A 12,262-nucleotide genomic window follows, 5' to 3' on the forward strand; every position below is an offset into this window, starting at 1 on the left:
AGTGATATCACCTATTCGAAGAGGTGATATCACTTAAGAACTTTTTATAGTGATATCACCGATTCGAATAGGTGATATCACCTATTTGAATGAGTGATATCACCTATTCGAATAAGTGATATCACCTATTCGTTTCATTAAGTGATATCACCCATTCGAATAGGTGATATCACTCATTCGAATAGGTGATATCACTTATTGAAACGAATAGGTGATATCACCAATTCGAATAGGTGATATCTCTCATTCGAATAGGTGATATCACTTAATGACACGAATAGGTGATATCACCAATTCGAATATCATTTAATGAAACGAATAGATGATATCACTCATTCGAATAGGTGATATCACTTCAGAATTTAGTAAGTGATATCACCTATTCGAATGGGTGATCTCATCTATTCAAATAAGTGATATCACTTAAGAATATTTTTAAGTGATATCACCTATTCCAATTGGTGATATCACCTATTCGAATGAGTGATATCACCTATTCGAATAAGTGATATCACCTATTCGTTTCATTAAGTGATATCACCTATTCGAAAAGGTGATATCACTTATTTGAAAAATGAATTGGTGATATCACCTATTCGAATAGGTGATATCACTGATTGAATAGGTGATATCACCAAATGGGAATAAATAGTAAAACGGCGCCCCATACCAGCTAGGGGGAATTTCCCTATAGCTCAGTCGGTAGAGCGGCGGACCAGTGAGCTGAGGGTCGAGGCTTCGATCCCGGCTGGCTGCAAACTACTACTCCTTCAACTTTTAAAATTACAATATTGTTTTCAGACGCGCCTTGACATAGACTCCCAAGGCCTGTAGCCTCATTTGCAGGTCCGTCAAGATATAAGTTTGAAATATATCATAAAAAAAAACTGACGAACCGGTTTGTCCGCATACGCGAACAGGTCCATAGTTTTCATGTTCCTGAGTTTAGTACAGCACATACAAGATTTTAAAACATTTTAGTGATCTGTCTTTGCGCATGCATACAGCAGTTCATGTTTATTATTTCCGGGAAACTGTTTACGTTTTCGACAACGCTGAAAATGATATTTTTGAACCGAATTCTGATATTCAAAGTACTGTTTGAAGTATCAGATATGGACGAAAGTTAGTTTTGTAAGTAAGCTAAGGCATTTAAACAATGCATTTGATTTCTTTAACGAGCTCTGGCCTTTTTTTCTTTGGTATCATGTCATATGATTTGAAGATGACAGGGACCAAGTCATACAGGACTGTATGCGTTATCAAAAAGAACGGGCGATAGATAATCATTGGGTTTGTTTTCAGGTCAAATAATAATTTGTAGTGACTCTAATAATAATTATATCAATATTTGAAAATTATATAATATATGCAAACTGCTCACCTACTCAGCAAACGGTGTATGATACAAGGTCAGTCATGGCAAGAGGAATCTGCATTACACTTACTCAGTAAAGTGTTGTAGACATATCAGATGACTTATTATGTTAAATGATATTTACTTACTAGCTAGGTACCATTTAAAACTAGTTAGGTACCATTTAATTTTCTGTGCACAGTAATGATAAATCAGGTTGGGAACTCCCCTGAGATTTGGAGACATTCCCGCATTAATATTATTAGAGAAAAAAAATCCCTCGCATACTTTTCAGGGTGATCCCGTGGTTGCTCGAAATGGGATTAATAAAATCTAACATGGGTCCGTGGAAAGGGATATCTCAACCCGAGTGTGAGAGTTTGGCCAGTGATCAGCACAAGGCTTGCCGAGTGCTGGCCAGCCACACTCTAATATATTAATACATGAGGGTTGATTATGAGATATCCTTGTTTGCGGAACAGACCCATGTTTGATTATTTTTCTCAGACACTTGCAAACAAATGTAAGTTTTCATAAAAGTTTTTCATCATGCCATCGACAATGCTCCTTGGAATGCGCATCAAAATTGATGATGTACAAATGAGGACGTTACGTTACTGTGAGAAGTGTCATATAGTACGTGTGTCCAGCTGTCTTTAATCCGATTTGTGAGATCTATTTATCTTTTCCCTAGCAACATTGTCAATTTTGATGCATATTTCACAATTCACATCACCTTACAATTTGTTACTTATGAGTACAATATGTCAGAAATATAATCAAACATTGACCTGTACCATGGACAGGGATATCTGAACCCTCATGTAAGAGTTTAGCTATATAATTGGCTAAACTTGTGCTGGCTAGCAAAACTCTTAAACTAGGGTTGAGATATCTCTGTCCACAAAACAATCCCATGTCAGATTATATTAATATCTGAAATGAGGGATTTTAAAAATATATATATAAAAAAATTATCTAAGTAAGATAATCGTATTATGTTGTTTTATTGACAGGGTAAACTATCAACATATAATGAGTCCTATTCGTGTGAGAAAAAAGAATCTATTGCCTGTATGTGTTAAAGTTGAGGGTTGATAATTGAACAAAATCTCATTGGTGGTGAATTTAAGTACATAGATTGCATTAGCTCACCATCATCGGACGGTGGGCTATTCAAATCGCTGTGTTCATGGTCCGTGGCATGGTCCATCTGTCTGTAAGCTATCCATGTTATTGCTATTTCTGGAAAAGTACTGAAGGGATGTTTCTCAAACTTCATGTCTAGGTTCCCCTTGGTTCCTTATCATTGTGCCGAATCAATTTAGATTTTTGATCAGAAAAACAATTGCCAACAGGTGGCTATCTTGGATTTTGAGAATTGAAGTTATTGCTATTTCTTGAAAAGCACTGGAGGGATATTTTTCAAACGTAATGAATAGATTCCCTTGGTCCCTAGTTATGCCCATACATTGTGGGGTTTTTTTTATCAGAAAAACAAAATATCTGACAGGTAGTCATCTTGGATTTTTGAGAATTGAAGATGGTTATTGCTTTTTCTTGAAAAAAACAGGAGGGATATATTTCTCAAACTTCAAAGGTGGGTTCCACTTGTCCTTATCTCAAGATCATTAAGAGGTAAAGAAGAAAGAAGAGAAAAGTATAGAGAAGATCAGTGAGATAGAACCAATAAAGATCATTCAATGGTGGGCACCAAGATCCCTCTGGGAACTCTTGTTCTGAACAGCTGGACTCACAAAAACCCACTGCTGTCAGTTCAGTTTGGTTTAAACAAAATCAGATGAGAGCATATCTAGACATTTGAGTAACATTTTAAAGAGTTTATAACTCACATAAAAGTTAAACCCCCAGCAAAACATGTTTATTGGAGACATTAAACTGTGGTGCCCATATCTGTCCACAAGGCCAGTTTGAAACAGATTCAACTGATACTTATGATAGATACAAAAATTTGTACACAAATCAAGTCAGTGGCCAAGTTGCGTCTTTTGCAAGTTTTTACTTTTACTATTCTAAAAATTCTAAATTTTAAACCCATTCAAATTACCTCTACAAACCTGTATTCATATAGAACATGTTGTGCCTTTCACAATTAGTGAGATTACATGTTTTACTGTTTTCATATATACTCCCTGCAACAAAGTTACGGAAGGGGGGAGGGGGAGTTGGAATCAGGTTGTCTGTCTATCTGTTCAAGCCTTGATTCTTATCAGGACATCTTTGTACAGTTAACAGTTTTCATCTAAAGTTTTCAAAACTTTGTGGTTGTAGCTGAAGTTATTGGCTTATTTTTTGGATCCACATACCTAGTATTCTTACGACAGTCACATATGTCGTGTCCCTTTTCCTTGTCGGAACATCTCTTTCAACAGTTAATTATGATCACCACACATGTGCTCTGAGGCTGTGCAACTTTGCTTACGGTTTTAATTAATATGCTACTTTCCCCTTTTGTATTATCTTGAAAAGTGTTTGAATTGGGACAGAGTGGGAATCAGGGTGGATTGGGGAGCGGGGTGTATTAGCTAATCAGTCATCCAGGCTACAGTTCTTGTTTTCACAAGACTTAAACTTTTTACTAAAAATATAGTATATTGAGTACTATTTTCATTAATAAATTGTTGAAATATATGCAATTTAAAGATAATGAAGATTTAAAAAATGATATATTTCCATCTGTTTTATCTGCAGGTAGACTTGCTGATGACAATGGAGTGTTGGTATATCTGTTGAGTCAATCAATGACAAAATAAAATTTTGCCAGAAAGCATTGTGATCATAAAGCAGCCATGTTGGTCAGGTGCTGATGTTTCTGGAAGGGGCATGTGTCAGCCAATGTCCTTTAGTGTCCAGAGGGAGGTCCAGCTACGATTTCTGTGTCCAGCAGATATTGACGAGGTCAAGAAGTTGTGCAGAGAATGGTTTCCAATAGAGTGTGTATAGTCTGATTGTGTTTAATTTATTTTCATTAAAGATTCTTTATGCATTCTTACAATTATCAACAGTAATCATCATAGTGCTTTGAAAGTTTCCTTATAATGAATATATGTACATGTATATATTGAAACAATATTTTGCTCATTTTATTACAGGATTAATTCATCGTTATATTCACAAGTAGTGTAGATCAGGTTTATGGTATGACTGTGTGGAAATATATAAGCTGGATGTTTGTAAATAATTATAAATTACATGTATCTCAATAAATCATATTAGTTGTACATACATATATATATCACCTGTGACAGTCATAAGTAATTTAATTTATCTAAATGTAGTACATCAATTATATACACATATCATGTATATTATTTGATATTTGCTCCCTTGTTACAGATACCCAGATACATGGTACCAAGAAATAACCTCCAACCCCAAGTTCTACTCGTTGGCTGCAACCTACCATTCAAGAATTGTGGGAATGATAGTGTCTGAAGTCAAGTTGCTGTCCTCCATTAACAAAGAGGTAGATTTGTCCATTGTACAGTGTTCAAGATCTGTTATGTTTATTATTATGATGTTATGATTCAATGAGTTAATCTATTCATGAAAGATTGATTAACTCCCTTTAGAACAATTTCACTTGTGGTTACTTGAGGAATGGGGTCAGCAATTATAACTTGGAATGGTCGAGATCCTGAAACTGTATTATATACATAATTATATAATATCCTATTAGTTTGTGCTCAATGATAACAAAAATCTCCCAGGAACAATGAGTACTGGATATATGTCCCATGGATGACCTTAAACGAGAGGTACCACTAACTGTACCTGTTCAGTAGGCATACATATCCATATTTAATTTCTGGGAGTGAAGAGTTGAGTTCACCAATGTTTCATGGATTGGCCATAGGGTAAACCCTTCCCTTGAGGTCTTTCCAGATAGTCTAGATCACACTTCCCTTGAGGTCTTGCCAGATAGTCGAGTTCACCCTTCCCTTGAGGTCTTTCCAGATAGTCGAGATCACCCTTTCCTTGAGGTCTTTCCAGATAGTCTAGATCACCCTTTCCTTGAGGACTTGCCAGATAGTCGAGTTCACCCTTCCCTTGAGGTCTTGCCAGATAGTCTAGATCACCCTTCCCTTGGAGACTTGCCAGATAGACGAGGTTACCCTTCCCTTGGGGACTTGCCAGATAGTCGAGATCACCCTTCCCTTGAGGTCTTGCTAGATAGTCTAGATCACCCTTCCCTTTAGGACTTGCCAGTAGTCATACTCACTATATTAGGTCATACAATGGAAAATGTTTATAACATATATAGATCATGGCTGAATAGATGGACAAATTTGTCCCATCTGGGATTGCCCCAGTTTCTGGCTCTGTCACTTATAACTTAATCCCTGGATCTTAATGTGGATAAGGTTCTAGCTGCCACCCTATAACCACATATGTAATTTCTGAGCATGAAGAAGTAGATATACTCTCTGGCTTAATCCTGTGAAAATCATGGCCTTTCATCAGGAGAATGTCTGCAATCATTTTATTATGCAAATACATGACATTTATATCCATTTACAATTTATGTTCAAATACCAGTTGAAGGACCCATTGTTGGAAAGTAATTTTGTAGTTTTACTTTATCACTTCTAGTAGATACTTATCCAGCTTTGAGCTTGTCGAAATGTTTTTAGATGTGGCAGTTTATTTCAAATGTGAATAGCTAGCATAGTGATTGCCTTTTTTTGTTGGTTAGTCATTCTGTCCATCAATTTGTAAAAAAAAAAAAAAAAAAAATGAAAAATATCTGAGCTGCATGATCATTGACTAGTTTGACCTCATGTTAGCTCTGTGAAGTGGGGAGTATGACTTTGTTTACTTTGATTTGGTATTAAATTTAAAATTAAACAATTGTTTTAATATGTAAACATTTTAACCCACAGGATGCTGACATTTTAGCTACTCATCACCCTCCAACTTCTCAGGTTGCCTACATACTGAGCCTTGGAGTTGTTGTGGACTTCAGGAAACATGGGATAGGTAAGGCTCAGGTGTAATGGCGTACAAGTTGAACATAATATATGTACATAGAAATGTATGAAATTCGTTAATTTACAGGTGTACAAGTACAAAATTGTTGATATAAAATGTGTAATGGTGATGTTAGCACCAGACACAATTAGGCACCATTTTGTTTTATTATGAAAGGAAAGTAAGATTTCTTCTATTTCTTTTCCAGCTTCCTTGCTTTTGGACAGCCTTATCTCCTACCTAACATCAAAAGATCGGTGTAATTGTAAGGCCGTATACCTTCATGTGCTTGCTACAAATGTAATTGCTATCCGTTTCTACGAAAAGCGACGATTCCAAGCTCACAGCTTCCTGCCTTATTACTACTCGATTCAGGGTAAACCCAGGGATGGATATCTGTATGTATTGTATGTCAATGGAGGAAAGCCGCCCTGGTCTTTCATATATCCTTTCCACTATTTATTCAAGAATATCCATTGTCTTTTAAAAAAAAGAACAAAGATATTTAAAAGTTGCTACATTTAATCAAAACGTTTGATACATATATACATATATATAATTAACTGTGGACAAAGAATCTGCCTCAGCCTTTCACCTGGAAACTTTTCAGCACGAAGTTAGGCTTCATTTTAAGATTGACATTTAGATAACCTTCCAAAAAAAAATATGACCATATCACAAACTTATTCTGTAACAGTTTAAATGATATTTTCTGACTTCATTTTTTCAAAAATTATTTTCATGCTGAAATGAAGCATACGGTAACTACATATTCATTGTAGATGAAAGTTCTTAATAAGTATACTGTATAACATAAAATGTTCGTTGTTTATGAAATTTCGTTGTTTTCATGGTTGTTATATATGGAACCACAAATATATACACAAGTGAGCAAATATTGTTGTATGTGTTACTGTTATATTATTTTTGCATGGGCTACCCATGAAAGTTTGTCAAAATAGTACCTACGAAGTAATTTGAAAGCTCCAAACCATGAAAGAAAGTACAAACAAACATTTCATGTTGTACATTATAAGTTTTTACTGGTAATCTTCCACTTTCCTTAACACACTTCACTGATTATCTGGTCAACTGTGGAGTGATGATGTCCAAGCTTCAGCCGTGCGCCTTGCCAAGACAAATCGTGCGTTCAGTACGGGGATGGTTGTGTCGTTTACTTGCAGGAGCCACATCCAATTACTCTAGTTAGTTGTCATTCCTTTTATATGTGTGTCATTGAGTACAAATGATTGATAGTGTCCCAGTCCTACTGTATTACATACATAATGTCAACTATATATTTCACAGCCAAAATTGTTAACCAACGACAGTCACACATACTTGGCTGGAAGCAAGTACCAAGTATTTTATAATATAATAAGAAAATGATTTCAGTGTTTAATTTTTGTTTGCTGATATACCCTTAAATGTTTTTGAAAGGTTTTCCCGGAAAATTATTATTGTAATTTTTATAAAAGATCTATTAAACAGTTAAATCATTTATAATGACAGTATTTAGACATAATGTGGTGTCATCTGAGACATTCATTACTATATGTAAATGATTGATGATAAGTGCAGGAAATATGTGTCAGGCATTATTTTATATGAGTCTGGAGTCTGGTATTATACAAGTCTGATGTGGTATGAATAGAATAGGAAGACTATCATACCATCTAATGAATAAGCTAAGATCATTCCTTTTTCAAAAAACTGTAATTTTAAATCCAAAGTTTGATGTCTAACATGTTTTTACAAGGTCTGAAAGTGTTGATATGTGTCAAACAGGAGAGATATTGCTACCTTTACTTTGACTTTGCATCTTCATAAGAAATTACTTTAAAGAATAGATAGGAAATAGCTTTAATACACTCTTACAAATAGCTATTTCATTTGAAGCGTCAAATTGTTCACCTGTTGGAATCTCTTTCTAACCCTGGCAACTGCAAATAAAGGGACATATTTCATAAAGATTATTTTCTAAATCAAGCCTTTGAGGAGCAATAAGAAATCACCCATTATAGAATGTTAAGATCTTAACGCTAATGTATTGGTCAGCTGTATCCCGATACCTACATCATAAGCAACCCTGTCTTTTCTGATCATAACGAGTAACATATATTACATATCATCAGTCAGAATCACAGTTAACAAGGATGTAATCATACATTGATTTTGCACATAACGACTTAGCAAATACTGTATGCTATTGTACACAAACAGTTTTTGAATACTACATTTTGAAGATGTTGAAAACATCTGGGGTTTTTTTGTGAAGCAGGGCATAAATGGTAGGTTTCCATCTACTATAGAGGAGTAGTCACAAGTCCAGTGAGATCAGTTGTCAAAAATGTTGCTTCTCAAATGCTTGTTGTTTGTGATAAAATACTTAACATGTTTAAATTTTGATTAAGAAATGGTGTCAGGTCAACAATGACTCTTGCTGGTGTAGGTAATGGTGTCGGGTCAACCATGACTGACTGTGGGCAGTGTAGGTAATATAATGATGTCAGGTCAACCATGACTGTTTGTGGTGTAGGTAATGGTATCAGGTCATCTGTGACTGCTTTTGCAGTAGATCATGGTATCTGGTCAACCATGGCTGTTGGTGGTAGGTAATTGTGTCAGGTCAACCATGACTGTTGATTGTGCAGGTAATTTTGTCAGTTACTGATACAGGTAATGGTATCAGCAGGACAACCAGGTCAACCATGACTGGCTGTGGGCAGTGTAGGTAATATAATTGTGTCCGGTCAACCATGACTGATGCTTATACATTATATTGTATAAGTGACTTTTGGTTGTGTCAGTAATTATGTTGACTGTTGATGGTAAAGGTCATTGTGTCATGTGACTGTTGCTGATGTAGGTAATGGTGTCTACAGGACATGTGTTATTGTCATGGTATTGGTGTTGAGCCAGTTATTCCTAAAGTTTGCCCATGTACCTGGTAATAGGTTCGTACTTATATATGGTGCTTTCAATAGTGAGGAAAGAAATCTGCAAGTCTTCAAATTATTATTTAATAGATTTTCCATTTATTTATAAGAATGCATTATCTTGGACAGCCCTATTTCATTGTTCTGGTTTGTAATTGGATTAATCAGACACTATGCCTATAGTAGGAGCACATATGACTGTTTAGTTTATATATAGATGGTAGTTTGTCGGGTGAAAATCCAGGCCAATACACATTAGCTAAATTCCTATCACAGGGATGTGTTCCAAATTCAGTGAAATCCCTGTCATAGGAATGTGTTCCCTAATTCAGTGTAATCCCTGTTTAATGCGGGGATGTGTTCCAAAATTCTGTGAAATCCTTGTCACAGGGATGTGTTCCAAAATTCAGTGAAGTCCCTGTCAAAGGAATGTGTTCAGGAATTAAGAGAAATCCCTGTCACAGGGTTAATGTTCCGAATTATATTCCAAATGTTGTATGAAGTATGAATAGTATGTTAGTAAACCAAATAACCTGAAGTATTTTAATTCCTCTATTCCATTCCTTCATAGGTACTAGATTTATATAGGACCTACATGTACATGTAGTACTGTTTACAATGTATACAGAATCCATTGTCACATCTTTTTAACCCACCATCTGATGGTGGGCTATTCAAATCGCCCTTTCGTCCGCTGTCTATCTATCCAAAGTTCTCCCTGGATCTTTCCTAAGTTTTGCATGCTGACTCACCTTGGTATCCATTTGTTCATATTGAATTTGGAGACGGTTTGGTGGCCATCTTTGATTTTGACAGTTGAAGTACTTCAAGTGTTTGTTTTCACCATATTTTCAGAAGTACTGGAATTTCTTAAATTTGATGTGTAGGTTCCCCTTGGTCCCTAGTTGTGTCCATTTGAGTTTGATTTGTAAACCAAATGGCCGACAGGTGGTCATATTCGATTTTGACACTGGAAGTTTGTTATTATCCTCTCGCGACGAAAGTCGGGGAGGGGATATAGCATTCCGTTCGTACGTACGTACGTATGTTCACTTTTTGTCAGCGCTCTTGCGACTTCATTTTTGAACGGATTCTGACCAAACTTCATATATGGGTCCAGCATGGGAATACCTCGAACGAGTTCGTGTTTCAGGGTGCCAAGGTTAAGGTCAAGGTCAAGGTCACTGTTACTATTTATAGAAAATCTTTGTCAGCACTCTTGCAACTTCATTTCTGAACGGATCCTGACCAAACTTCATATATGGGTCCAGCATGGGAATACCTCGAACGAGTTCGTGTTTCAGGGTGCCAAGGTCAAGGTCAACGTTACTATTTATAGAAAATCTTTGTCAGCGCTCTTGCAACTTCATTTTTGAACAGATCCTGACCAAACTTCATTTATGGGTCCAGCATGGGAATACCTCGAATGAGTTCGTGTTTTAGGGCGCCAATTATAATTATAATAACTATCAGGAAATGAAGTTGCTAGTGTGATGCGTAACCAGATACTGTTGAATGCATAACAATATATACCATATTTATCTGGCAATGAGCCCATGCCTGATAATAAGCCCATCCATGTCTATTGGAGTTCAGTGCAAATGACAACTGATGTTATTTCAATGTCCTGCAATAACCCCACACCCCATTTTGCGTCAGAGTTCATGTGTTAGCACGCGAGGGGATTTGTATCGTTTGTGATGCCTTGTTGCTATTTCTTGTTCAAAGAAAGTTCTTCTTAGAATCCTCTTAGATTTCATTTGTGGGTTCCCTTTGTTATCAAATACTTAAATAGCAAAGGGGAAAGAAGGGAAAAGTAGAGATAGCATCAGTCTTACATCAAGTTCATTCAGTGGTGGCGTCAAGATCCTGTGGGATCTCATTATTTAAATTAAATGTGTTCCAAAGATAATATATATAAATGAGTGAGTGTGTCTGTGGTATAAACCTGTATTTAACCTGGGTTTGCTAATTGTTCACTATCCATAAATGATTTGTATCATACTGTGTGCTGAGTTGGGAACTTTTAATGGAACATGTACTGTCGGCACAGAAATGTGAGAGGGTGGTGCATATTTTTGTAGCTTTTGGTTTTCAGATTTTAAGATGAAGTACAAATGACCTTTTCCAAATAAATACATTTTGTACAACGTTTGACACGGTAGCAGGCAGACTTGATAATTAGAATTAGGACAAAAATGTATGTGTCAAGAGAATGAGAGAATTTCTTTGTTGGCAGGGAAATAACTTATGTCTCAAATTCAGAGAACTCAAAAATGTTGATATGTAGTAATGTACATAAAAAGCCAGCTTTATCGGTATAGCTATTCTAGCTTTGTCTCAAAGTTGTATGCTTTATTATGTTGCCAATCAAAATCCCAGCTCAGAATATTTACTAGATGTTGAACCTGCATAAAACCGATCAAACAACACTATATCACTAATCTTATATTGGCAAAAGTGATTAGTTTGATGAATATTTTGTACTATTTTAGTAGTTTTGTCACCGTCACTTTTTCATGAACTCATCCAATATCTGAAATAGATGATTAGGTGTGCAACTTATTGTTAGTAACTCAACTATACACACAGCTCGGGTGTCGCCATATATAGAAGTCACAATAGATACAGGGCTGACAGTGGACAGGTGTACTGAGAATACCAATTAATTGTGTGTGCAATATCTTGATGCAGTTTATATCATATATCCCCTATTTTGTAAGGGGGCTATATTGTAATCACTTTGTGCGTGTGCATGAAAAGCTTATGTATAAGATATCTTATGAACCCCTGGATAGATTTAGTTCAATTTCACACTAAAACATCACCCTACAAAAAGTCAACACCTGATGAGATTTTGATGGTTAAAGGTCAGATGTCACACTTGACCACTTGAAATTAAAAGCTAATGTAAAAGTATTACCTCACGAGTCAAATTTATTGTAGTGATGGGTGGGAGGAGAAGGTGTATGCG

At 35.9% G+C, this 12,262-nt stretch overlaps 1 protein-coding gene across 1 annotated transcript; it reads left to right on the forward strand.

The window, feature by feature from the left end:
* Positions 1–1,025: 1,025 nt before the first annotated feature.
* Positions 1,026–10,381, forward strand: LOC117325234 (N-alpha-acetyltransferase 60-like). Its single transcript, XM_033881332.1, has 6 exons — positions 1,026–1,134; positions 4,070–4,311; positions 4,715–4,844; positions 6,262–6,358; positions 6,558–6,792; positions 7,427–10,381. The coding sequence occupies exons 2-6, from the start codon at positions 4,202–4,204 to the stop codon at positions 7,557–7,559; spliced, it is 705 nt and encodes a 234-aa protein (XP_033737223.1). The 5' UTR covers positions 1,026–1,134; positions 4,070–4,201; the 3' UTR covers positions 7,560–10,381.
* Positions 10,382–12,262: the final 1,881 nt, after the last annotated feature.

Source organism: Pecten maximus, chromosome 1, assembly GCF_902652985.1.
Source record: "Pecten maximus chromosome 1, xPecMax1.1, whole genome shotgun sequence".
In the NCBI taxonomy this organism is placed as follows: domain Eukaryota; kingdom Metazoa; phylum Mollusca; class Bivalvia; order Pectinida; family Pectinidae; genus Pecten; species Pecten maximus.